Source organism: Mustela erminea, chromosome 19, assembly GCF_009829155.1.
Source record: "Mustela erminea isolate mMusErm1 chromosome 19, mMusErm1.Pri, whole genome shotgun sequence".
In the NCBI taxonomy this organism is placed as follows: Eukaryota; Metazoa; Chordata; class Mammalia; order Carnivora; family Mustelidae; genus Mustela; species Mustela erminea.
The window spans coordinates 33,389,622-33,417,519 of record NC_045632.1 but is presented as its reverse complement, the minus strand read 5'-3'; the positions used below and the strand labels follow the sequence as shown (position 1 = coordinate 33,417,519).

The 27,898-nt window shown below is 55.9% G+C and overlaps 1 protein-coding gene and 1 non-coding gene across 3 annotated transcripts in view; both read right to left on the bottom strand.

The window, feature by feature from the left end:
* Positions 1-27,898, bottom strand: part of GNAO1 (G protein subunit alpha o1) — a 166,042-nt gene that overhangs the window by 17,386 nt on the left and 120,758 nt on the right. For both annotated transcript variants that reach the window (XM_032325123.1, XM_032325124.1), the window contains exons 4-6: positions 8,631-8,791; positions 3,585-3,713; positions 1,600-1,729 (exon numbers count right to left, since the gene is read on the bottom strand). In XM_032325123.1, coding sequence (XP_032181014.1) covers positions 1,600-1,729; positions 3,585-3,713; positions 8,631-8,791 — 420 coding nt within the window. The remainder of the gene's footprint in view (positions 1-1,599; positions 1,730-3,584; positions 3,714-8,630; positions 8,792-27,898) is intronic.
* On the bottom strand, positions 22,575-22,683 carry LOC116580348. The gene has a single exon (XR_004281606.1). It is a non-coding gene; the product is annotated as a U6 spliceosomal RNA (small nuclear RNA).

Below are 27,898 nucleotides of genomic sequence, written 5' to 3'. Positions count from 1 at the left end.
AGGGAGCGGGGCCCTCCTGCCCTCCGGCTCTCTGCTTTCTTTGCAACCCGTGGGTTACAGACGCGATGCTAGCCCAGCCCTGCTTCTTACTCCCGGGCTTTGGAGGGAGGAAAGATGAACCGAGTGGAGCCCAGACCACATGGGTGGATGCCACTGTCAGTGAAAAGCAGCTTCGAAACCATAGAGTCAACCGGCGGAACAGTGAGAGAAGTGCCAGGGCCGTCCCTGGGCAGGGGTGCATAGTGGGTGCAGCCGGTGAGTCCGGGTCCCAGCACAGCCCAGCGCGGGCCTCTACCCACCACCTGGCTCCAGGGATCCGAGACGCAGCAGCCGGCCGAGGCCACTGACAGTGACTGCTCTACCAGAACGAGCTCCCAGCCAAGGCCCTAGGAGCCTCACCCCTAGACAAGGCAGGGCTCAGGGGCTTTGCTGGAACCCAACTCAGGGGTGCAGCTGGCCCCAAAAGAGGAAGGACAAGGCAGACCATCATGGGGTTCACCCCCGGCCCCTTCAACCCCCTGCTGGCGGCTCCGGTCCCAGTCTGCCGAAAACCTCATCCCGTGCCAGTCCCTCCCCACAGCGCGGCACCCCAGCCCGCAGCCCACCAGATGTGCCCAGAAGGCCTGCAGGACCAGTAGGCCAGGACTGAGACAGGACAGACGGCAAGAGACCACCTTGCTCAGGGCCTGCTGTGACGACCGACACATGGCTTCACGCCCTCAACGCTGACTCTGAGAGGCTAGGGCCCAGGGTTTGCACGTGCGTCCCACAGATGGGGCTGACCCCACAGCCAGGACCCCGTGACCCCCTGCAGGTGCCACGGGCTCGTCTCCAGGGACCCCGCAGGTGCATCACGCCGACACCCAGCTTCCCTTGCAGGCTCCATAGACAGGCCTGCTGCTCAGTGGACGCCACCCCCCGACACATATAGGGACAGTTGCCGGCGACAGTACAACCACCAGCTCCGCGGTTCTGACGGTTTCACGTGCATTCTCTCAACGTGTCACCGGCGGCACCGAGACGAAGTACTATGGTTACCCCACTCCGGCAGATAGCAGTAGCCGAGGCAGGGAGCGAGCCGCCAGGACCTGGCAGCACAGCAGGAGCAGGCCCAGAGAAAGGCCGCACCTCTCTCCAGCTGAGGGCCTCTCTTTGAGGCCAGCGTGGCCAACCTCCTCTGAGGAGGGGCCCCGCACCCCGTGCACTCCCCCTGCCAGCCACACGCAGCGCCTCTGGCCACAGCCCGGTCGGTGCTGGGGACAGGCTGTCAGGCCTGAGACTGGCTATTTCTGTCTTACATACATTCTTGCTTGGCTGCACCTTGATTTCTTTTAGGACTGACTGGCTTCATTTGGTTCTGGCCTGGCAGCTTCTGGGCCTCTGCTGTGTTTACCGAAGAGGCACTGACGGCCCACAGCGGCCTCTCCTGCAGCCGCATCACGGGGCGTCTGCTTGGCCCCCCTTCACAGGAGGGAGCGGGCCTGGCTCCCAGCGGCAGAACCCCAGCCAACACAGCTGGTCCCGTCCTGGAGCCCCCAGGGCCACTGAGGCCGAGTCTCTCCATGCCACCACAGGCCCGGTGGGCCCAGGGCCACTCACCGTGGTCTCGTCTTCATGGAGCACCTGGTCGTAGCCGCTGAGCGCGACGCAGAAGATAATGGCTGTGACGTCCTCGAAGCAGTGGATCCACTTCTTGCGTTCAGATCGCTGGCCCCCGACGTCGAACAGCCTGGGAGGGGAGAGAGGGAAACTGTGAGTGGTGGGCGGTGGGGTTCAGGCTGGTGTGGGAGTGCCTGGTCAAGCCCCGAGCCTCCCGGAACACCCTGTCATAGGTGCTGATGGGCGGACTGGGTCGTCTGCCCCATGATGGGCTGTGCTCATGTTGGGGCTCAGAGACCTGCCCTTGCACCTCGAGAATCTTACAAAGGGGGCACCTCAGGTGGCCCCCAATAATCGCTTCTGTGAGGCGCTTCTCTTGGGCAGCACGCATAACCTGTTGCTGGCCTTCAGCGTGTGCGGTCCTGTCTGTGGTCTGGGCAAGCCCCCGGTCCTGGGGGTGTCAGGTGGGCAGGGATCAGTGCCCATTACGTGGGGGGAAAGGGAGGCACCAAGGGCCTTGTGAAGGGCCAGTGGTCCTGATGAAGGCTGGTATGGTAGAGCGAGGGTCTGACCCGGATCTGCCTGCAGACAAGACAGCCCTGCTCCATGCCACGCCTCCCCAGCAGAGGGCTACCTCCTCTCTCCCTCTAGACGCCACCCCCAGGACATAGGTGGGCTGTAAGAGGAGACTGCGGGCAGGTGTGACCGCGTCCTGGAGGTAAGAGTCAGTCTCCTACCCTCATGGCCTGAGCAAAGACCCTCGGCCTCGGAGGCCTGGGCTCTGAGCCAGTGTGCGTGGGGATTGCAGGCCCTCCCGACAGAGGAGAACCCCTGTGGGCAGAGGCCAGTAAGTTCTGTGCAAAGAAGTAGGCTGGTTCCTGTCCTACTACCGCCTCCCATGGCTCCTTCTTCTGCATCTGAAATATAGGGTCATGGCCCCTGGCCTCTGTGAGCCCTCCCCAATGCTTATTCTCACTCTCTGCCTGCTGGCAGCCCTGAGTCCAGGTCCCCTCCCTATGCCCAGAGGCGTGGGCTGGAGACACTGAGGAGACCAGAAGGTTAGAGACACCTTGTGGGGCTGCTCAGCCGATTGCTGCACTCTCCAGATTCAGGGGAGGCTCTGGTGTCCAGCGCTGACTGTTGGGTCCAGGGCCCCCAAGGCAGAACTTGAGCCCCCTCAGTCTGTGTGAGAGCAGGACGGGGCTAGGGGGCCAGTGTGGGGTCCAGCCCTCCCAGGCAGGGCAGGCGGCCACAAAGCAGGCCCTTACACTGGTTTACAGGCCTGTAGTCCCTGCCCCCCAACCTCTCCTCCTGCTTTATGGACACCCAGAAACCACATCTGGAAGGTAGGTAGGAGCAGGACAGGGACTCTCAGGCCTCAGCACGGGAGGTTAGCCCAGGTGGGGACACAACTCTCCAGGAGGGCCTGAGAAGTCCAGCTTTCTGCCTCAGGCTTCTAAGGTGCTCTGAGCTCTTGGACTTGAGTTGTGTCCTGTGTTTGGGGACAGCCTTGCTCCTCCCAGCCCTTGGTTTCCCCACATGTACCTAGAGACGGTGGATGAGCTGATCTCTAAGACCCCTCCAGCTCTGAGATTATCAGGGTTCTTGGCGTCTCACTGTTTGGGCCTATCCATCCTCCTTCCCTCCCCCTCCCCCTCCCACAAGGAGGACTTCAAGGGGCCACCTGGGAGATTTGCCTCCCTCCTCCTCAGAAGTCATCTAGGGACAGGACTCCTCTCCTCTGTTCACTCCAATCCTCTCTGTTCCTTGGAGACCCACTCCAGAATGCCTCTTCCAGGAAGCCTCCCTGGTCGTCCTGGCCCCTGAACTTGGTGGAAAACACACACAGGCAGGTCCCTTCTTGTATCTAACTGCCTGTCCCAACTGGAAAGCTCCCCAAGGCAGACGAGACAGGGCCGAGAGGCCGGTGTTTCCCATCTGTCCCAGTGCCCTCGTCAGGGTTCGGGAAACTCCCTGGGCCTCACCTGAAGTGGAGGTTCTTGAATGTGAAGTGGGTTTCTACGATGCCAGTGGTTTTGACCCTGGTTCGGAGGATATCCTGCTCGGTGGGCTGGTAGTCGGCGGCCCCGATCCGATCCAGGCTGTCCAGGTAGCTGGGGAGGGCAACACAAGGGGCCCTGGAACAAGCTGGCCCAGTCCCGGGCAGCGCCCCCTGGGGGCCGGCCGGGGAAGCAACGGCGCCCTGGCCCCCCACCATCCATTGCCCTGTGGTTGGGGGCAGAGAGTGGGAGGAGCTTATGTTCTACCCTCACATCCTCAAAGAGCCTCTAGCTCAGACCAAGGGCTGCTTGCGCAGCGCCAGGGGCGGTGCATTTAGAGGTCAGACTCTTACATAGTGGCCAACAGTTACCTTTGACTCTTGGCATGTGTGATCATGTTTCACCCTTAGTTGCCCTGAATTATATGAACCGTTTTAGAGATTAGAAAACTGAGGATCAACAAAGGCCCAGCTGGGAGCCGGGGGCTCCAACCCGGACATCTGGTCCACCCCCTAACAGTACTCCCGAGTGCTGCCCAGAGGCCTCTGGGCATCCGCCGGTGTTTCCAGACTTGTTTAGTCTACCGGGGCACTGGTCCTTGGAAGAGAGGATCAGAGGTGACACAGCTCAGAGGTGACATGGGGATGGGACCCATGTCTTTGGCATCAGGGCTCTCTTTTCATGTCACCACTGGCTCTGGAGACAGACCATGTCTTTGCACTTTACCCATCCAGCCGGAAGGGCTTCGGGGTTAGGTTTGAACCCAAAGCAGGGGTGGGATCTGGAAAACCAGGAAGCAGGGAGGTGGGCCAGGCCTGAGGAGGATTCAGTGATGCACAGGGCTGGCTGGGCCACTTACCCCCTTGTGTTGGGGGAGAACCGCACACAGCCCACAGGGGAGTAGTCCCGAGGGTCCAAGCCCCAGGTCAATGTGGGGTCCTAGTTTGCGTGAGGAGGGGCTACCCTTCATTGGCACTAGCCCTGGGACCTGTGAGGGTCAGTTTCTCAGCCTGAGGATGCTCATGGGGCTGGAGGGGGAAATGTCTTCAGCAATGAGGGTTTCCATTGATAAACCAATAATCCAGGCCCCCCTCAAATCCTTGTGAGGATTTTCCCTGAAGAAATAAAACTGAATGAGGGAATCCCAGGGGTAGGAGGCATAAGCTTGAAGTCACATAGTTAGAAAAGGGACCCTGCTAGGATTTGAGCCTGGATGTGCCTGACTCCAGATCCCGTGCTCTTCGGGCCTGGACCTGGCAGCTCTGGCTGCCTCAGCATCTCCCGACCAGGCCCCTGGGAGTGTCTGGACTCTGGGCTCAGCCTGGAGGAGCCCCTCCCGGCCTGTCCCAATCCTTCTAACCTCTCTGGGAATGACCCCTCACACCCCCCTCACTCCCTGCCCCACGCCCACTGCCCCTGCTTAGGAGCTCTGCTGGTTTTGAAATGACCCTCGTTCTGTTGTCTCCAGCTGGATACCAGGACGGGGGAGTCTCTGGCCTTGGCCCCCTTGGCACCCCCCCCAATCCCAGCTGGGGAAACCTCTTTTAGACAGAACATCTGGCCCTCTGTCTCTCTGTGCTGCTGAGCCTCACATATGGACGTGGCCAAGGGAGGGGAGGGTGAGCAAGTGGAAGAGGCACCTACTTGTTCCCCAACCCCCCATCTCCCTGGGTGCTGGGATGAGACAGTGAATACGACCAGTACCGTCCCCATCTCCCCAGAGCCTACATGTGTTTGTGTGCACATGTGCGTGTGAGATAATTAACAGTTAAGTAAGAAGGAAAGACAGAGGCAGTTGGTAAGGAGGAGGCCTGAGGAGCATTGCTATTGGGCAGAGGCGGGGCTGGGGAAGGCAGGATGACACTGGAGTGGAGGCTGAGCCTCTCCCCTTGCAGGTACAGAGGACACCCTGCGGTGGTGGAGGGGCCTGGGACGCAGGCCCTGGGCAGGGGTGGTGTGGTGGGAGGAGGGAGCTGTGGGACTGGAGTGGGGTGATGGAGGCAAGGGTGGGGCGCAGCTTGTAGGCACTTGGGCTTTCACGCTGAGCAAGATGGGAAGCTTCTGGAAGGTTCTGATGAAGAGTACTGGAACAACGAGTCTGCTGCTGTATGGAGAGCAGATCAGGAGGGAGGAGAAAGGACCCCTGTTGGGAGGTTGCTGCAGCCCTGCAGGTGAGAGGCCGCTACGCTGGGGCCTGGCGGAGGCGGGAGTGGGAGGCAGAGCCCATTAAAGCCACCTCCTTGTGGTATAAGGAAGCTGCTCTTAGTGGGAAGAAGAGTGGGGCAGAGCGGTTTGGGGGAGGGAGGAGCTGGGAGTCCGGTGGCACATATTAATTTGGGAAGTGCTGAGATGTCCGAATGGACAGGGAGGAGGCAGGAGGGAGGGCTGGGCTGGCCCCACACGAGGGAGATCTGTCGGGCGCGTGAGGAATGGAGGTAGACGGGGCTGGAGAAGCTCACCCAGGCCCTGAGCATGGACTGGAAGAGGTTCAAGGGTTCCAGAGAGGGCACAGGCAGGAAGTGGGGAGGGAGCAGGCATGGGGGTGCTACAAGGAGGGGGTGGAGAGCCTGAGCCATGTCAGCCGGGTGCAGGAGCAAAGCCCGAGGGGTGGGCTCTGGAGAGAGGGCAGGAGAAGAAACAGGCCCAACCAGACCATGGAACTAGCTTGTACAGCCCCTGCCAGGACGTGCTTAGGTTCCTGGGCTCCCGGGGCTTGTCTCAGCACCATCCGGAGGGTCAAAGGGAGAGCCAGACCTACCCACAGAGGCCTGGGTGGAGGGAGCCTGGCAGCACCGGCCACTTCCCTGTTCCCTCAGGGCCCTGGTGTCCTCACCAGTTACGTGAGGGGATTGGGCTGGGGGACAGGGGGAGTCACTCACACCACCCCTTGGAATTGGGCCCTGAGTCAGCCCTATGGGGCTCTCTCTCTCTGTCACAACAAATCCGCTGTTAACTGTTTTGTATATTGCACCCAGGATTCTATCAGAAAAGGGGATCTGGCTGCTAAGACCAGGGTCGCAGAGCCACCCTGGACCAGGCAAGGTTTAAGGCCCTTCCTTACCTGACTGCTGTGGGTTCCTGCCCTGGCCTGTCCTGGGACCCTGTCCCAGAGACAGACACACAGAGAGAAGGAGCCAGGTTTCCTCAGCTGACTTGGTGGGGAGTTGACAAGTATTGACTCAAGCTTCTTACTTAACGTTATAAAGGCAACCACCAGAAGAACCACAGGTCATCCCTTAACTAGCAAGAAGCTGGTCATGGAAATGGGGCAGAGACATGGGAGGCAGGCAGGTGAGCCGAACTCCGAGCCCATCCCGGAGGCCACTAAATACTATGGCTGCTTGGAGGGTCAGGTTTTCCTGGACAACACTGGGACAGAGAGATGAAATAATTACGAGTTGGAAGGGGACAGACCTGGAAGAAGGAGTTTACTATTACTTTTACACCTCTCTGTAGTGTTAAAAAATTTTTTTTCCAGTGTATTTAGGTTATAATGAAATGGACAACAATTTAAGTGGAGACCACTATTTGATGGCCTGAGGGGAGTGGGGGGTGGGTGGGAAGGCCCTGGACTGGGGCCCAGCCGTGGTGGGCAAGCCATCGCCCCAACCCCCAATTGGCTCAGGGGGACGACCTGGGGCCATTGGAGGAGTGACTTGAGCGTGCGCCGGCAGCTGTAGGCACAAATCCCCATGCTCACACCTCTGCCCACCAAGGTAGCCCTGGGGGGCTCATCAGGGCCCCAGGGCCCGGCTCACTACCACCTGGGACTCCCAGAACCTAGCGTTGGCCCAGTAGATAGTCTAGGTGTGCAGAACTGGGAGGGCACTCTGGCTCTTGCTCAAGTCTCTAGTTTAGTAGCTGTCATCATGGCCAACGGACATGGCCCAACATCTGTGAGCAAGTGCCATTTTCTGGGCCCTTGCCTCTGCGACACCACCAGGGGGTAGGCCGGGATTTCTCAGGCTCAGCACTACTGACATTTTGGTCCTGATGATTCCTGCTACGGAGGGCCGGCTGATGCACTGTAGGACTCTCAGCCGCATCCCTGGCCTCTGTCCACTAGATGCCAGCACCACCACCCGAGTCGGGACAATCAGGAATGTCTCCAGACATTGCCAAATGTCTCCTGGGGGCATAGTGGTGGAGCAGCAGGGGTGAGGACCGCGGAATGAGACCGGTGGTGGAGCACACACGTCCTGAGACGGTGGGTTCAAACCCAGAGGCTCCCACTGACAACTTGGGCACAAGACTGCAAAAGTGGGGTGTGGTCCCAGAGTCTCCAGGACAGAAGACCTGCCCGCAGCCTGGGCAGACCATTCCCCGGGGCGTGGAGCCCCTGCTCTGAGGAACAAGGGCATGTAACCTGAGGGACACTTGAAGTGACAGAGCTGCTGTCACAGACGAGCCCCCACAGGCTACTTTCTCTGCTCCCCCCTGTGTTAGTCCCCCTCTCAGCCTCTCTGGCTCCCACCAAGCCTCTTCCCTCGCCTTCACTCCCCCTTCTCTCTTCTCCTTTCCTTCCCCGTATTTGGTTATAACGCACTATCAAAGGATATGTTTGATCATTTCCTTAGTCTTATTTAAAATATTCATTTTAAAGATAGAGGAATGGAACGTTTATTTCCTCTAAAATGAAACAGAAATGGCATCATGTCAATTACTTTCTGCCCATATGGCTCTTGGTTTGTACTTACAGGGTCAGGGCTTCTCCGGAGGGAAAAAGCTGTTAGACTATAGACTTTCCTTCTGGAGTGCCAGGCCCTGTCCAGGGCAAGGTGCTGACGGATCCCGCCCTCTGCGAGCCCTACTGTTCACTGTCTCTTGTGTGTTCGGCCTCCCCGGCCTCTTACCCCGGGGGTGCGAGGCGAAGCCCTTTCCCTCTCCTTCCAGACACCTTTCCTGACACCCGTGGCAGAACATGTCACGGCAGTTCTGACCTCAGCCGAGGCCCCCTCCCTGCGCGCCCACCTCCACCTCCACGCTGGCCTCTGTGCCTGCCGGCGGCCACCCCAGCCCCAAGACACTCACTATTTGGCAGAATCGTTGAGCTGATACTCCCGAGACCTGTTGAAGCATTCCTGGATTCCTGAGTCGCCCCAGAGCCGCATCATGGCGGAAAGCAGTTCTGCAGAGAAGGGCTCGGTGTCTTCCATCCGACTTACCACGTCACACACCATCTTGGCGTCAGCCTGTGAGGAGACAGGGGTGGTCTTTGAGGCTTCGGTGGGGTCACAGCCCTGGCTGGGCACAGGCTAGGGTACTGGGACCGCGGCTCAGCCCTTGGCCTGCTCAGGAAAGGCGGGCCACTGGATATAGTGGGGATGAGAGCCATTGGAGCCTTCTGTCTGGCACGGTGACTTTCAATGTGGCAGTTTCAACTGTGCCCCATGCAGCCTGATTGTCTCCTGTGGGCAGGAGGGGAGCGGATAGGGCTCAGTCCTCCGCCCGCCAGCTCAACCAAGGCAGCCGTGCTTTCATCTCTTTTGAAAATGGTTTTGCGGAGTATTCTTTTGGGGAAAAAAAAAATCAATGTTTTTGACTATTATAATTTTCTCTACTTCTTACCTAGGTGGAGCAAAGTCCCTGGAATTGGGCAAATCAGGAAGAGGGATGTTTTGGTTACTTGAGAATTCCAGGTAGCTGAGGGCCTGGCCCCCAGGGGACCTGTGCCTTGGGGGACGGAGCATGAAGCATGAAGAGGCTGGTTCTCCAGTTACGTCAATATTCAATGTCAAGAGCTGAGGCCCCTGGCTGGCCCAAAGCTAAAACTTAAAATTTTTTTTAAAGATTTTATTTATTTATTTGCAGCGGGGAGGCAGAGGGAAAGAGAGAGTAACTCAAGCAGACTCTGCGCTGAGTAAGGAGCCTGACGCAGGGCTTGATCTCATGACCCTGAGACTGTGATCTGAGCCAAAATCAAGAGTTGGTCGCTTAACCGACTGAGCCACTTAGGCGCCCCCAAAACTTAATTTTATTAAATTTTAGTTACTTATTTGCCGTTGGCCTGTGGCCTACTTCTCCCTGGGGGCTGGAGAGGCCCAGTCCTGGTTAAACAAGGGAAGGGCAGAGGGTGAATAGAGAGATAGGGAGTTTGCCTCTCTCTGCCTCTCTCCCCCTCCTCCTCGGTCTGACGGGTACCCCAGGGTGCCCCGGGAGCCCGACACTCTGCTGCCCTTGCACGGACATCATGGTATAACGAGCAGGCGTCTTCCCCCTTCCCTTTCTCTGGGATACCACACAGGGTCCCCATCTTCAGAGATGATGGATCACGGACATGTAACCTCAGACGGGGAAGGCTGTGGTCTCTGGAGACGCAGGGGCTCCTGGAGCAGTCACAGGACCTCCCCAGGCCAAGCACCTTGCACACACACAGAGCACTTCACAGCCTACAAAGCATGCGACTGGGCGCGCACGCGCGTGCGTGCACGCGCGCACACACACACACACACACACACTCACACACACACAAAGTGCCTCCTGGAGGGGTCGGGGGAGGCTGCAGTAATGGGCCTGGCTCTCTGCCTGTCTGGGTCCATACGCCCTTCGCTTCCCGTCTTTGCAATTTCTGCCCCCTGAACGCAGGACACAGTTCCTCTGTCCTTGACTGTGAGCGGCTGGGGCCCATGCTCCGATCCATATAAGGATGTGGAAGTTCTCTAGCCTGCCCTTCTGAGGCCTTGCAAGACCCCGCTTGTCCTGTGGGGCCTCCGACATCGTCATGAACATGCCCGGTCTCCCCCGTTCATCCCAGCAAGAGGATGGGGGACACATGGAGCACAGCAGAGGCACCCTGGGTCTCTGATCCCCAGCTGAACTCCTTCCCCGTGGAAAGAAATAATTTCTACTGCAAGTGACCGAGTTAGGGAAGGTTTCTTTGTACTGTTGTGGCCATCACTAACTAGTACAGTAGTCTCTGTGTTCCTGTCCCCATTTTACAGGTCGGGAAACCGAGTGCCAGAGAGAGGAAGGCACTCACCTATGCTCGCGGGTGGGGAGTGCCAGAGCTGGGAGTCGGCATCAGGAGGTTCTGACCCCAAGGCCAGCCTCTGGAATCAGACCCACAAGTTCTGAGAGCAGCTGCCCAGCAGTACCTGTGAGGGCCAATGGTGCCTCACGCAGGGTCCACACCAAGGGCAACAGGTGCTAACCACAGGCTCTGCGCTCCATTGGAGAGAACTGTTGCTTTTAACATCGAGATGGGAGCGGGAGCTGGTGCACCTCACTCATACCTGGGCACTTGTCCCGCTTGCCTCAGAGGGTCCCTGCAGAGGGCCAGTTTCCTGGCCCGGCCTCACTGGCCCTCTGCTCCCACCGTGTGGCAGGCTGCACGGTTTGGGACTTAGTGTTCAGGAGGAACACTAAGGAACACTCCTGTGAGCAGGAGTGGGTGCGCACACAGCCGGGCTGCCTTGCCCTCCTAGAGAGGTGACTCTGAGACGCGTCTACCAGGCTTTTAGAAGACCCTGGATGCCCCAAACCCCAATTCCTGCCCCCTGCCCTGCACGAACATCTGCGCTCCCTTCATTTCCCTTCCCTTTCCTGGGTCACCTACCCTGTCCCTTGGTGCTTCCTGAAATGACCTGAAATTCCTTGACTTAAGGTCAACTTTTCGAGGAACCCAAACCAGGACAAGAAGGTGCCCATTGGAGCCCAAGCCCCAGGCAGACCTTACCTATGGAGTGTTCCCATATTTCTGCCATCACAGGGCCTGCCCCAGGTCACTCTCCCGACCCCACCACGCAGCCCCTCAGCACAAGCCCCCCAAAGGTTCAGAAGAACATGTCTGCCTCGTGGCTGCTGCCTGCCCCTCCACCCCGGGGGACGTCCTAGTGGCCGGGGAAGAGGAGAGGCTGGGAGTGCAGGGCAAGGAGTGGGGGTGGCTGCCCACTGGCTCCTTCGTGCTCACATGTGCACAGACCAGCGGGGCCCAGGCCATCTCCCAGTACAGGTCAGGGGCCTAGGGTGGCAGGTGTGGAAACCTGAGGCAAGGAAGCCGAGAGGGGGCTGGCAGGCACATGCCCTACTCTGGGCCAGCTATGGGATTTTTCAGTAGGATCAGCCCAAGAGGATGCGCCCCTAGAGTCCGCCGTATCACCAAGACCTGTGTCCTGCTCCTGGCTAAGCCCCCAAGAACGAAGCTAGCAGAAGGAAGCAGGCCAGTGTCCTGGGTTCGGGCCCCTCATCCTCTCTGCGGCATGGCTCCGGACAAGACAGGTCCAGGGAGCCGAGTGGGTGCAGGGCAGAGTGGGGCTTGCGGCATCTACCCTGGCTGGGAAGTTGGTGTTGGCATTCCAGGGTCCCCTCCTCTGGCTGCCTTTCCCCGTGTTCAGCATGCACGGGCTGGAGCCTGTGGTGGGTGGGGCTGAGCCCTGGCTGGAGTTTGGGAGTGGGATGCCCCAGGCCTGCCCTATCCCTGACCTCAGGGGTCCTCTGGCCTTGGGTCTTCATCACTAGCTGATCCCTCTACCCTCAAGCCCTTCCAGCCCCCCAGTCCTCTGACTGGGCTAGAGGAAACACAGACGACTTCACCCCTGGCAGGTGGTTCAAGAAGTGAGGGAAATTGCTAGAAATCTGCAGGTGTTCCTTGGGTGGGAGAGACACAAAGGAGATGAGGTTTAGCATCTGGGCACTCCGTGTTTGACAACAGATTCTATACAAAAGGTAAGTGGGGCCAAAGCCTTCTGTAGAGACTTTCTAGAACTGAGCTGAGCAGCTAGGTAGCTATGTACGCATCAGAGGCCCGTTTACTGCGGAAGGCAGAGGGGCAAGCTCTGGCGGCCGTCTACCCGGGGAAGGAAGCTGCAAGGGCCTGGAGGCTAGCCGGCCAAGCCCACAATGCCAGCCCTGATCCAGCTTCCTTGGGGTCCCGTCCCAGAGATCCTAGCCTTCCACCCACAGTGGACATGGAGGGCTGCCCACCAAGACAGGCTGGCCCCCAGGTTCTGAACCATGCTGGAGAGGAGTTTCTGCAGCCTCTGAGCCTCCCCTGGGGCACGGACCTGGAAAGCTGGCCCTGGGGCCTGGGTGATGGGTGCCCTCGGCAGGCAGTGAGTGACTCAGGCGGGGTGGGTGAGCTGGGGTGCTGCCTCCACCTGGGGCTAAAAACAGGCCTATGAATCAGGGGCCTACATGCTGACTCTGCTCTCAAGTGCCTGGGTGACCTTGGGAAACCTCGGTCTTCCTCAGCTCTCCACGTGCTGGCTGCCTGTCCTGTGTGTGGCCTGCGGTGCGGTGGTGAACTTGGCCAGAGCTTCCCAACTTCCTCCTTTGGGCCCCACCTTCCTGGTTTCCGCCGGGTCCGTGACAAGGGAGTCAGGATGTGCAGGAGGGCGGAAGACACCCTCGGACCTGGGTTAATAAACCACGGCTACTCTTGACCCCGTTGTTTGTCCACCCCCTCCCCCTGCCGTGTCCCAGCATTCCAGCAGGATGACAGCACAGTGCGGGAAAGGCTGGGACAGCTGGCTTGCTGGGCATTCTCCAGGGGACAGCCCAGGGGCTGGAGCTGTCCTCCTGGCTTCCTCTCATCCCAGAGGTGTGGCAGTGGGGACGGGGATCCTGTGCCGGTGGCGCCCCCCACCCTCCCCCAGCTGCCCGTGCTGTCTCTGCCCAGTCTCCCCCAGCTCAGTGTCCAGCACCACCACTAGCTCAGCTGCCCAGACACAGACTAGGCATCGCCCTTGGTTCTGCTGCTTCCCTTCCAGGTCCGGTGTCCTGCTGGTTTTTCCACCAAAGCTGTGTTCAGTCACACCACTTCTCCCCATCTTCTCACACACGTTCCTGAGGCCAAGCCAGCACCATCTTTCTCCTGACTGCCCTCAGTCCCCCTCCCAAGGGCTCCCTCCCTCCCTTGCTTCTCTCTCGTTTGTTCCTCGCACAGCAGCCAGCGGACTGTTAGTGTGACATCAATTCTCCTTAGAAAAAGAACTGAGCACATGGACATCCAAATAAAAGACTGCATTTCCTCACTTTGCTTGCTGCTAGGTGGGACCTAGTGACAAGTTCCACCCAATGAGAGGTCAACCAAAGTAGAGCACCCTTTTGAAAGGCAGGTTTTACTCTTTTCTCTCACTTCTTCATTCCTGGAGCTGGAACTTGGTTGTGATGGCTGGAGTTCTAGCAGCCAATTTGGACCATGAAGATGAGGTCCATAACCTAGAGAGTAGAAAACAGCCCTAGGTCCTTGATAACTCTGTGGACACTCCAAACCTTCCGGAGATTTTTAAAGAGTTTAAAGTAAATTTATTATTGAAATCATTATTTTTCAGGGCTCTGATATTCACAGTCAAACCTAATCCTAATGGTTACAATAGGTAACCTCTGTTTAAACTCTTTTAATTGCTTCTCATCATACCTAAATTCCAAACTTATTACCTTGGCCTCCAGCGCCTGCCTAGCTCTCTGTCCCAATCACTTCGCACCTTTCCCCTCTCATGGGGGTCCAAACACATAGCCCTTCTTTCTGCTGCCCAGGCAAACCAGGGTTATCCCACCTCAGGGTGTTCTGTTGGCCAGCTGATCTGTGCCTGGGCCCATCCCGACAGCACACTGGCCACAGGCACAGCTGGTGATGTCATGTGTGCCTGTTCCTCAGGGCAGGGACGGGTTCCTGATTTCTCACAGTTCCCTAGGTCTCACAACGTGCCTTGCATATAGCTGGTGTTCAGTGGCGTTTATGGGACAAAAGGGTTTTTGGCACTTAAATATCAGTCATGGCCCCAGTTTCTCACTCCATCCTATCTGTCCCCTGACTCTTCTTATCTGGTTGATTTAAACAGTATCTGTGGCTAATTTAATCATCACGGTAACTCTATAGGGAGCCATCCTGTTTAACAGACGGAGAGACTGAGGCTCTGAGGCAAGGGAACTTGCCCAAGACCATGCAGCTAATAAGGAGGATAGCATGAGGCCAAGGGCAACCTTCCCTGCTCTCCTCTAGTCAAGAGCCCTGGACTTGTCCTTGAGGCCAGAGTGGAGGATGCACTGGTCCTAGCCCAGCTCCCTGGAAGGTAAGAAGGAACAGTATGAAGGGTCAGGCTTGGAAGGGAAGGAAGGACCATGCCAATTTGCTCTGGGACCCTGCAGAGGGAGCTAGGCTGGTGCCAAGCTTAACAAGCAATTAATAGACCCAGCGGAGTCTCTTGTCCCTTTGTCTACCAGCTTTCAGGGACCCCGGGGAAGGTGCTCACACTGGGCCTGACCTTCCCATCCAGGTCTCCTCCTGGGCCAGTAGTGAGGATGTACCCCCTCCCCCAAGCCCATTTCCTCACCACTGAGATGTCTTCCATTCCCTCATTTTCTGGTCCTAGAGTCCAGCTTCCCTGAAAGAGAGCACTTCCTCTGATCTGGCCTGAGCAGTTCAGGTGGGGCTGACTCTGTCCCCTGGTTCCAGCAGGGGGCACATGGTCTGGGCCCAGCCAGTCATCCCGCTGGCCTCAGTGAACAGTTTGGGATAGACAAAGAATCCATATTTGTTAAATTAGACTACAAGCAGCCCCACTAGCCCAGACAGCCCCAGGACATTTGTAGAAGCAGTCACATATACTTCCGACTTTCCAGTTACTTGAGTCAATCCCTTGATTTTTTCGGGCCACGCTGGGGTGCTGACCGAGGACAGCCGGCATCAGCCCCGTTGAGCGGCTGGAACGAACAACCCATCCTTCCATTCACCTGCCAGATGCTGCTGGAGCCTTGGAAGTGCCCAGGTGTATTCATCAGCTGAAACTACGGTGGCTAACTGCACTTTTAACTGAATGCTTGGTTCTTCCAAACCTTTCCCTTCTCTTCAGGGCACTATGCACTTTTCAAGAGACAGCGGCAAAAGGCCTTGGAGCTCAGGTGCGACAGAGAGCCTCTCCCTTCATCCGCACAAGAGATGAGATGCAAAGGGTGTGTGTGTGTGTGTGTGTGTGTGGGTGTGTGTGTGTGTGGCGGGGGGGGGGGGGTGAGCAGGACTTCTCGGTCGGGTGACCTGGGTTTACATCCTGGCTCCACAGCTTTCTAGCCTTGCGACCTGGCACTGCCCATGGCACCTCTCTGAGCCTCTGTTCCCTGATTAGTTCTCCCCTCCCAGGGCTGTCTGGGCAGAGGAAAACAGCCGAGGGACGTGACGCAGCTTTGCAGCACAAAGAGCCCTGCACATGTTCGTTATTATAAGCTAAGATGAAGTCCCCCAGACACAAACAATAAGCTGACATAAAATAAGCCCGCTTTTGTACAAGACTTTTCAGGCAAGCAGGATCGTCTTGATAACAATAATCACAGTGATTATAATAATAACCCCTTTCATTTGAGGAGTTGCTTTGGATCTTTCAGAGTTTTGCTCCATCTCTAATCTCCCAGGCTAAGTGAAGTGTGAACACACGGATGTACACGCTCATGCACACGCACGGACCTAGTCTTCTAGGGGCAGGGAAAAGCCAGCACCTGGCCCCACCCCACCCCGCCCTTTGTGCTGTAGTTACCTGGGCCCCCGCCAGGGGGCAGGAGCACACAGGCCAACGGGAGTGGGAGCGCCTCGGACAGCCTGAGCGCAGAAGGCCAGACAGGGCAGGGCCAGGCAGGGCAGGGCCAGGCAGTGCAGGGCCAGGCAGGGCCGGGCAGGGCGGGCGCAGTGGGTGTCTCTGCCTCCCTCAGGCTGCGAGGATGTCCTCCCAGCTCCTCTAGGGGAAGACGCACAGAGACCCCAGCTGCTGGAGGCCTGGCCTCTGACTGCAGTCCTGGCAGGTAGAAAATGGTGGGCTGGGCACTCAGCAGCGGTTGGCCCAGCCCACCCAAGCCTGGACCCTTGGACCCCTGAGGCAGCAGGGTGGTCGTGTTCTCTCTCACACGCACACCCAGGGGAAAGCCCTCGCTTCCTGTCTCCTTGGGACCGTGGGTGGAGAGGGGGCCACACCCTCACCCCTCTGGTAGGGGCCCACCTTTCTGGCCCTGGGCTGGCAGATGGCTTCCAAACTGTGAGCCTCCGGGAGGGGCTGCACACCAGGGGCAGCTGAGACGTTTGTGAAGTGTGTTCGTGAGTGGTGACCGTGGGGGCCCTACATGGCATGTAGTGGCTGAGGGCCAGATATCCTTGGGGCTTTCTTCACTTGGGCTTCCGGGTTTTAGCAAGGCCTGTGTCTATAGCACACTGTCTGTTCACAGGGTCTCTGGGGGGAAGCTGGGGGACATCACAGGTCTACCACTTGCCCTAGGGAAGGGAAACTTCCTGGGTCCCCAGAAAGATTCTGAAGCGGAACCAAGGATTTGGTGGTTTCTGATCTCACTTCTTATCAAATCTGCCCATCCATCCATCCATCCATCCGTCCATTACTGTACTACCTATTGAGGGTACCTACCCACCACACGTCACCCATCCACCCCTCGGCCACCCAACCATCCATTACATCATCTACCCATCAGCCACCCTCGTTCATCTAGCCACTCACTTCCACACCCACCCACCTGTCCCTTTGCCTCTCTTCTATCCTACAACAGCACCTGTCTGTCCCTTAATTACTCATTGCCATGCCCATTCCTTTCACTCTGCCTTGACCTAGCTAGCCACCCACCCATTCATCCACCCATTTACTCATTTACCCATTATACGCCCACTAACAAGTGCAGTCTCGGCCTCAAGAACTTTCGCGTTTGGCAAAAAAAGAACATACCGCCTAAATCTCCCCAGCCTGTTAGCTGGTGCCCCAAACACAGCAGGGGAGAACTGCCCCCTTGGCCTTTCCTCCCTATGCCCAGGTCCCCATCTTTGTCAGGGCCCTGCAGTCTTCAGGGATTTGTCCCAAGCCCTTCTGAGAACCTTCTCTGTTCTGGCCCAGGCTGCCTCCTGGGGAGGTGGAGAAGGCCGGGGTTTTCTGAAGGATCACACTCTTTGCAGCCTCAAAACCCTTGGATCTTCGAATTACTCAGAAGCAGCTCTTTCTGCTGGCTCACGATCCATCGAGCCAGGGCTTATAGTGGAAACTGTGGGCTGAATCCTCTGAGACCCTTTCACTGGTTCCAGTGCTCAACACCTAAATGTTTCCTCTCCGAAACCATCCGTCAGCCCCTGTGACTGGTCATGGGGTCCTACCCCCGGCCCCAGCCCAAGTGAGGCAGAAGGAGCCGGGGCTAGTCCAGTCATTGTTTCTTCCCCACAGGCTGGCCGGATGTCTTCTTGTGCTGAGCCCAAGGCTGGGGGTGGGGACCCACCAGCCAGCAGGACCTGGGCCTTGCCGGCCCAAGCCTGTAGTCAGTGGGGGCATTGGACGTATTAACTGATCTGACTTCTGGGAGGAGGACACGAGTAAGTGCTGGGCCTGGTGGAGAAACTGGGGTGGGTGGGGGGATGTGAGAGAGGTGTGTCCGGGGCACAGGCACTGGGGTCAGCCATGTCCAGGAGGCAGGGCACAGTCCAGAGACGAGTCTTCCTTGAGGAGGGAATTAAAGGGGGAAGACAGAGACCCTAATGGGAGTGTCCTCGAGGATGTCAGATGTCTCTCTGGCCACTGGCTGGGCCTGAGGCCTGGAGGGCCATGCTGCCCTTAGACATTAAACTAGGAATAGTCACCTTGCCTGCACAGGCGGCCCAAGGGGTGCCCACACAGACTGCATCTTGTAGGGCATCTGTCCTGAGCAGGTTAGTGTGAACGTGTGCACCTCCGTGGGGAGAGGGCTGGAGGCAGCCTCGGCCCCCTGCTGGGACAGCTCTGAAAGTCAGAGTCCCGCAGAGTGAACGCTGATGCTCCCTGAGTGCGGGGCCTGGGAAGCTCTCTCCCTCGGCCTCTCCTGCCCTCCTCTCAGTGCCCATCCCCTCCCGGCCCCAGCTCTGCTGCTCTCAGATGGCAGATGTCTCCCAAGGCTACCCCTGCAGGGTGTCCAGTGTGAGGCTGCGGAGAGCCACGGGAGGGTAAAGGGCGGTCGTCAGTCCACAGCTTCTGAGTGGGGAGGTGCTAAGGCTGGTGCAGAGTGGACTGAGACCTGTGGAGGAGGCCTGCCAGTGCACAGATGGGAAGACCATGCAGGTGACTGGCAGAAAGGGGGGGATACAGGACCGAGGCTTGCCAGGGCCCTCAGCGGGGAGTTGATGGTATGTTTACATCACCGAGGCTTCCGATCACCTCAGATCCTTGAGGATGAAGTGGAGACTCACCCCGGTCCAGAGGTCCCGTCATCACCTACTTTGGGACAGCCCGACAATGGTAACCACTTTCTCTTGGTGCCTTTCACCCCTTGGCGGGTCCAGAACCTGCCAGGCTTTACCTCCTGGGCGTCTCTCCTAGACAGGGGTGCGGGGGACAGCTGAACCACCAAGCAGGCACTGTTCAGTCAGAAATAAACTTTAAGGTGAACGGGACAGAGATTTCCAAATCTGTGATACCCTCACCCTCCGCCGCCTTTCTCCTGAGCACAATGTTCTAAGATAGGAGAAAAGAACTAAAATTGGAGAGGCTAAATTTCTAAGAAACGAACAAGGGCAGAATAAAATTACCCACACAGAGCTCAGTCAAAGGGAAAGAAAAGTGATAATGGCCAACCTCGTCTCGTCAGAACACAAAGTGACGATGGTTTAATTAGAGCCGCCTCACTTGGGAGATATTAGCAACACAATTATGTTAGAGGGAAGATGGAAGTTGGACCACCACACACATGGCAGGGGTTGGAAGAAGGCCGGCAAATCTGGAAGAGGGCAGGTATGGCCGACTGGTGCCTCTCCCCAGGCTTATTCGTTGATACCCCTTCCTGTCTCCTTGGCCCCTAGCTGGAGGCACTTGTTCATCATTACCTTGATCAGATACTGCCTTTGTTCAAAAAGGAGCGTGTCACCCTGCTTCTGGGATCTCAGGGACATGGCCTGGAGCAGTGCCTCAAGTGTCAGAAGACGTGGCCCTGCCTCCAACCTGCTCGGGGACCCTGGGCAAGCCTCAGCTCCCTCTCAGGGTCGCAGGGTCCCCAAAGGCGCGAGGACAGGATTGGCTACACCAGTGGTTCTCAAAGTGTGGGCTGCACCCATGGGGGTCTCCGAAGTCCTTGTGGGGGTCTACAAGATCAAAACTGTGTTCGGGACGACGCTAAGGCGCTATTTTTGACATTCCTAATAGCATCACAGCTTGCACTGATGGTGCAAAAGCCACAGGAGAGAACACCACTAGCTCCTGAGCCGCAAGCGGGACCACCAGACTGTCCCAGCAGCCACCACGCATTCCCGTGGCCGGTCACAGAAGATGCCACTTTTACTTAAGAATGTCCTTGACGAAGTAGTAAAAATCATGAATTAAAGAGCGATCTCTACCCCGAGTACCCATCTTTTTCATATTCTGTGGGATGAAATGGGAAGCATGCATAAAACGCTTCTGCAAACCGAAGGATGATGGTTTTCTGGAGGAAAAGCACTTGCAAGCCTGAGCTGCCAGTGAAAATAGTGCCTTTCTTCGTGGGACACCACTTTCATTTAAAAGAATGCCTGACAGACAGACAATGGTGATTCTGATCTGGTCTCTGGAAGACATTTTCTAAAAACAAACCAAGCGAGCCCATCATTTCAAGGAAAACAATGAACATATCTGTCGCCAAAATGAAAAAAAAAAAAAATTCCAGCTTTCAAGTGAAAGAATTTTGGAAAACCTGTGTTTACCATCTTGAGCTTCATAGCTTCCCACTACCTGGAGGCTTTTCTGATGAGGTGGGTGTTGACGTTAACAAACATGAGTTTTTAATCCTGTGTGCTGAAACATGTCAACACTTGGAAGAACCGTGTAACTCTGAACTAGCATTTTCCAAATGACCCAAATGGTGTTAAAAATCATGCATGGTTAAGAGAACCATTCAAAGCGCAAAGCAGATCAATGGACGTTTTCAAGAGACTTTACTTTTTAAGAGCAGGTTTAGATTTATAACAAAACAGAGAGGAAGGTGGAGGTTTCCTACATAACCCCAGCCCCCTCTGCTGTCCACACCCCTCACCAAAGTGGTCCATTCGTTGCCAAGGATGATCCTACGTGAATACATCACACTCACCCGAAGTCTGTAGTTAACCGTGGGGTTCACTCTTGGATATTGTACATTTTGTGGATTTGGACAAATTTATAATGCCCTGAATCCAGAATTGTGGAACCGCACAGAGTATTTCCTCTGCCCTAAAAACCCTCCATGCTCTGCCTATTCATCCCTTCCCCTCTCCTACCCCTGGCAACCATTCTGATCTTTTTACCGACCCCATTGTTTCGCCGTTTCCAGACTATCGCACAGTTGGAATCATACAGTAGGCAGCCTGTTCAGATGGGCTTCTTTCACTTAGTAATGTGCATCGAAGCTTCCTCCATCATGTCTTGTGGCTTAAGAGCTCATTTCCTTCCAGTGTGGAATAGTATTCCATTGTGTGAATGGACCAGTGTCCTTCCCCACTCACCTGCTGGAGGGTATCCTGGTTGCTTCCAAGCTTTGGCAGTTATAAATAAAGTTGCTATGAACATTCACGTGCAGGTTTTTGTGTGGACAAAAGTTGTCACACCTTTGCAGACAATATGGAAGAGCCTGATGGCTGGATCCTATGGGAGGAGTATGTTTCATTTTATAAGAAATTGCCAAACTGTTTTCCAAAGTGTGGCGCCATTTTGCCGTTTCCCCAGCAACGAGCGAGAGTCCTGTGGCTCCACGTCCCCGTCAGTATTTGGAGTGGCCAGTGTTCCAGATTTTGGCCACTCTACTAGGTGCGGAGTGGTAGCTTGTTGTTTTAATTTGCATTTCCCTGATGGCATATGATGTGGAGATGCCGTACGCTCTCTGCCATCTGTACATCTTCTTTCGCGGTGTGTCTGTTAGGAGTTTGGCCCATTTTTTTTTTTTTAAAGATTTTATTTATTTATCTGACAGAGAAAGATCCCAAGTAGGCAGAGAGGCAGGCAGAGAGAGAGAGAAGCAGGCTTCCTGCTAAGCAAAGAGCCCGACGTGGGGCTTGATCCCAGGACCCCAAGATCATGACCCAAGCCGAAGGCAGTGGCTTAACCCACTGAGCCACCTGGGTGCCCCATCTTTGGCCCATTTTTAAGTTGGGTTGTTTTCTTACCATTGAGTTTGAAGAGTTCTTTGATTATCATGGGCACCAGTCTTCTCGTAAACATGCTTTTAGCAAATATTTTGTCCTGGTCCCCGCTTCTTCTTCTTCTCTTGATGGTGGCCTTCACAGAGCAGTTTTAAATTTCTGTGACGAGCACTTTATCTACTCCTTTATGGATTGTGACTTTGGTGTTGTGTCTACAAGTCATCATCAGATCCAAGTTCATCTCGGCTTCCTCCTATAATCCCTTTGAGGAGTTTTATAGTGCTGACTTTTACATTTAGATCTACCTGTGATCCATTTCAAGTTAATTTTTGTGAAAAGTGGAAAGTCTGTATTTAGACTCTTTTTTTTTTTTTTTTGTATGTGATGTCCCAGTTGTTCCAGCAACATTTGTCAAAGAGACTGATGGATTCTGATGTGACAGCACAGGGACGGGTCCCTGCTATAGTTTCAGACTGCAAACATCCTTTCAGAAACCACCATTTGTCCAGTTTGGGTAAGTTTCAAAGAAGAATTATCTGAAAAGGCTAGTAAAACATTCCTTCCTTTTTGAAATATGTGTTTATGTGGGGCCAAATTTGATTCCTATTCTTCAACCAAAACAACGAATCATGACAGACTGAATGCAGAAGCACATATGAGAATCAAGCTGTCTTCTATTAAGCCAGCCATTAAAGAGGTTTACAAAAATACAAAACAATGACGTTCTTCTTACTACATTTTTAGAAATCAGAATAATTTTTCATAAAAATGTTGTTTATGTGTAATAGGTTTATCATAGTTATTTTTAAATGAATGAAGATTTAAAATTTTTCTTGGTTTTCATTTTTTTTCAACAAACAAATATTTATTGAGCGCCTATTATGTGCCAGGCACTGTTCTAGGAATACCCCCTCCCTAGAGGGAAAAAAAAACCAAAACAAGATAGAGGCAGAAAATAAAATGTGGGCTGCTTCACAAATTTGCGTGTCAGCCTTGTGCTGGGGCCATACTAATATTCTCTGTATTGTTCCAATTTTTAGGTATAGGTGCTGCTGAAGTGAGCACTCTTGGTTTTCTTTTCTAATGCAATAATAGCCTACATTAAGAAATTTTGGGGATGCCTGGGTGGCTCAGTTGGTTGGACGACTGCCTTCGGCTCAGGTCATGATCCCGGAGTCCCGGGATCGAGTCCCGCATCAGGCTCCCAGCTCCATGGGGCATCTGCTTCTCCCTCTGACCTTCTCCTCGCTCATGCTGTCTCTCACTGTCTCTCTCTCTCAAATAAATAAATAAAATCTTAAAAAAAAAGAAATTTGGGGTCCTCCATAATTTTTTAAGAGTTTAAAGGGGCCCCCAAACCACAAAGTTTGAGAACCACTAGACCAGATCATTCTTTCTCAAACATTCTCCCCTAGCATCTTTATAACTTCTACAAAAGTCCTGTTTCATCTATGACTACCAGTTATTAATTTTCTTGGACACATCTTTGTGCTTTATAAACCTCATATCCTTACAGTCAATGAAAAGCCTGCGTGAAGTATTCAAAAACGTTAGACACCCATGAGAACGACAACGACTGCGAAAGCGGACACTAACGTTAAGTTCTCGCAGGATCCCGCTGCCTGCTGCAGGCTTTTGGCCTGGAGTCGTTTTGTCTTTGTTAACGAGGGGGAGAGTTCAGAGGTGTTAAGGGGACACTAGCACCAGCCTGAGACTTTCTTCTCGAGCTTCGCAGGCTGACCGAGAGGAAGGAATCGCGTTCTGACTCGGCGAAGCCGTGTTAGTAAACGTAGTGACTCTGTCCACCGTCCCCTCTCCGCGCTCACACCGTCTCATTGCACAGAAGGGCAGCCAGCACCCCCCACCCCGGGCATAGGGGCTCCCCGAGCAGGGTAAGAGGGAGCTGATGAGGGTTCCACCTGCATAAGTGTGACTGAGTCACACACCCCCGCGGGCTGAGAGGTGGGACACAGAGCCACAGCCAATACCTCTCGGTTAGAAAATGGAGAATTGCAAGTTTTTGCCAGTGGTGGTGGACAGCTGCCAGCGCTGGGGTTCAGGAGGAACCTCTGGGGTGAGAACCCAGGGCAGGCCAAACCAACCGGGTCCAGAGGATCAGCAAGTCCCGGCTACTGCTGTGTCCAGGGTGAGCACTGGAGCTGGCAATACCGTCCCCCACACAGAGACACACTCATGGACATGCCTGCCAAGGAGGGGCCCCGAGACATAACCACAGTAGCCAGTATTTAGCGAGCACTCCCGTGGACTTTAGTTCATTTAATGTTCGTAAGTATTACCGTTTGGTCCTTTTATAAAGAGACAAACCAGAGGTCGGATGGGCTGTGAGACGGCCCAAGGTCACTCAGCCGGCAGGTTGGTGCGGCTGGGGTTCGAACACCAGCTCTCTGGCTCCAGAGTTTGCACAGCCCTGCTTCCCACGTCATGCTCTGGGGGCACAACTGAGGCCTGGGTAAAGGAGGTGGGGCCTTGTCCCAGGTCACCCAGCAAGCCTGGGGGCGGCACCCGCCGGCCGGAGTCCTGGTCTCCCGGCTTCTCCTTGAGGGCGGGGTCTGGGAAGGCCGCCCTCCTGGGCTTCCCTGAGCCCCACCGCTAAGGGGACAGGGCTCCCAGGCGGTGCCCACTCCGGGACCCAGTGTTAGCGTGTTGACGCTGGCACTGTGCACACATGAGGTGGTGGGATGGCAACAGGTGGTCAAAAACAAGGGTGACAAATAGTCTCATCAACCAAAACACTGGAGAGGCAGAGTGGCAGCTGTGGCTGTGCCCCAGCTGGGCCGGGCAGAGCGCCAGCGGGCCACCCTGGGGGCGGCAGGAGGCGGAAGGCATGGTGGGACCAGGCCAGAGGCCGGCTCCCCGGGCCCCCAGTGCCTGGCCATGAGACAGGAGCATGGGGCAGGGAGGCTGGGAATTGGGTGAAGGCGGCCTGTCTCTCATGTGAGGTCAGCAGGGAAGGGAGGATGGAGCGCCGCACCCCGTGGGGTCTGCAGGCAGCTCGGGGCCAGGGGGATGAGAGCTGCTCCATCCCGGGCGCCACCTCAGAGGCTCTCTCCAAGGCGTGGGACCAGGGTACATGGCCTCCCCTCCCTTGAGGCCCCGCTGCCCTCATCTTCCTGACATTGACCCTGGGTGATCAAGGGCATGGGGTAAGGACAAGGTCCTAGCTGCACAGACCTGGGCATGGGAGGGTGGTCAGGGGCCTCAGAGCCTGAGGCTCAAGTCTGCTGCACAGGGCTCACTGAGGAGAGGGTGGGCCGTGGAACACCCCTACCCCTGTGGGACGAGGTGTGCAGGGGCTCAAGCCAGCCCTCACAATCTGAAATGGCAGGGCCATCTGGTGCTTCCTGGGCTCAGGTTCCTCTCCCCTCCCAGACCACTCTTGCTTTCTTCTGTCCCTCTGTCTCCTTTCTCTCTGTTCCCACGTCCTCTGCTCTGGTCCCAGCCAGGGTAGAAGCCAGCCCCACAGCACCTTTGTCAGGGTTAGGAAAAAGGAGTTCTTTCCTCCATGCTACACAGTCTGGCAAGGGGAAGGTGGGCCTAGTTTCAGCCCTCTCGTGGCCGCTGGGTTAGAGACCCTTCTGCAGGCCACCACCTGCCTTGTAACTGAACTAGAGTCAATGAAGTATGAAAGTGAAGTGCGTCGCCTGTCGGCCAAGGTTCCCAAGATGTAACTGTGTCCCCGAGTGCACGTGATGACAAAGTCCTGGGCGGCAGTAGTGCCATAAGATGGAAAGAGCTGGCCCATGAATCACCACGCGGAGGAGAGCCACCCACCCGGAGCACCTGCCCTAGACTATCAGATGGGCAGGAAAGAACCTTCTGTTGCGTTTGAGCCAGGAAACGCCGGGCATGATTGTGAGAGGAGCCAGGGGTGCCCTGTCTCTGTGTCCTGCTACTGTTCCTCCTCTCCTGCTTCCTGGACAGGAAACAGAGTGCCCTCTCAAGAAGCCGGCCGCAGAAGGGCAGAGGCCTGTTTTCTGGAATATCAAAAAAATCTGTGATCCCGCTCCTCTCCCCTGCAAACAGGAAAGGAGGCCCCAGAGCAGCGCCTCCTGGGCCTCAGCCACTCACATACCTGCCACAGGCATAACTTTCGTTCACCACTGCATCTGCAGAACCCTGCGGGGTACACAGCAGGCGCTCAAGAATGATGTGAAAATTCGGCTGGGTTTGGATACCACCTGTGCCACAACTGACTTCATGATTTTCTTTGGACTTATGCCTACTTAAACTTATTTTAAGAGAAAGGAAATGTAGTATCGCTAACAATAATATATTCAGAAGTATATTCTATAGGTTAGGTTTTTTTTAAAAAAAGATTTTATTTATGTATTTGAGAGAGAGAGAGAGAGAGAGAGAGAGACAGAGTGCGTGCACAGGCTCGCTAGCTGTGGGAGAGGCAGGGGGGAGAATGAGAGAGAGAGACAGAGAGAACAAGAGAATCTCAAGCAGACGCCACACTGAGCCCGTAGCCCAACGTGGGGCTCCATCTCACGACCCTGAGACCATGACCTGAGTTGAAATCAAGAGTCGGATGCTTAACTGACTGAGTCACCCAAGTGTGCCAGTTTTTATCTTTTTCTAATATGCACTGATGTTAAGAACTACTGAGATAGAAATCAACATGTGCGTCCAGCATGCTAGCTAAGGTCTGCCCACTTCCTCCCCTTGGGAAGCAGCTTCCTGCAGCAAGCAGCATAAAGCAAGCACCCGGCCAGCGTGTCCTTGGGACTCGGAAGGGAGCAATGAATCCGGCTCCGGGCCCTAGGTGGTAGGCTGGGAACATCCCCCGATTCTGCCTGGCTTTGACTCTTTCCCACCAGCAGGGCCTTGGGTTGAGGTTCTGTGGGGTTTGGAGGATCACCCAGATTTCTTGGGAGCGTGTACTGCCTCCTGGGGACAGCACAGGGTGGGAGTGGGCACACCCTGGGCTCCAGGTCTCTTGGGCCACAGACTTCCTGTTTCCTTCTCTCTCTCAGCCTCCCTCCTTGTTCCCTGGTTTTGGTTCCACGAGGGAATGAGCTCACCGGTGGTTGCAGGTTCCAAGGAGTGTGTGGCATTCTCACTGGAAGGGACAGGGCACCTGCTTTTCTGTCCTGATGGATGCCCCCATCTCCCCACCCCCACCAGCCAACTTGTGGCCTCAACTTTGTTGAGATGACTGCCCAAACTGCTCAGACACAGATGCAGGAGAATCAGGGCCTCTGGCCTGCTAAGGAGCTTTGTTGTCATGGGTACTTCGGGTCTCCTGGCTGCCAATGTCCTCTTAAAGGGGAGCGCGAAGGTAAGTGCCCAGCACCAAGGCCAGCAGGGAAGACAGAAGGAAGGAGGAAGGGACACCCATCCTGCCCACCTGTCCCCAGCAGCTTCATGGCTAAGTGGGCATTTCCCCTCCAGTGAGGTGGGTGCCCCCCAAGCAGGGGCTGTAGGACCCTTCTCTTGGTATGCTGATGGGGGCCAGGGGAGAACCACGCCTTCCAGGGAGCCACTGAATCCAAATCTAGAATTGCCCCTTAACAAGCCTCTGAGCCCTCATCTAGCCACCAATTTAACTCCACAAAACCCCCAAAAGGAAAACCACTGTGGGTTTCATTCCTTAATGTGGATTAAGACCTGACCTTCTGAAAAAGTGGTCCTGACTCCACTTCTGTTCAACCTCCGACCCGCTCCCCCACCAATCCCCCCTTGGGGCCTTCTTTCTCCCTCTAGCTTCCACCTACACCATGCTCTGGCCTCCCATCCTAAGCCCATCCCTGACACCAATGCCCCCTGCAAGCCTCCGTCTTCCTTGCTTCCTCCGTTTGTCCTGCCACCTCCCTGCCTACCTCCGGCGGGGGCTTTCACTGCCCTCCCCATCCCCTGCTGCTGTCCGCTCACTTCTCCTCTCTCCGGATGCTGGGCCCTGTAGATGCTACTTCCTGGTCAAGGCGCTGTCTTCTAAGTCATGTGAGTCCACTGTGGGCTGTCTCCTATGTGGGCCTCTGTCGCTCCACCCAACATTTAGGTTGCTGAGGGCTCAGTCCTCAAACACCTTCTTGCTTTTGTAAGCCGCCTTCTCCCTGGGTGGGACGTCAGAGGATCCTCCTCTATGCAGGGGGCTGCCGAGTGGCTCCACCTGACCTCTGGTGGGTTTACTGGCTCCTCCACTTGGCTCGGCATGTTCCCAGTCTATCCCGCCCTCTCCCCTGCGCCTGGGTTCCTGGGCCACTGTCTCCATCACTGCCTTCCTTCCTGTCTCAGTCCTGTGATGGCTGCCAAAGTA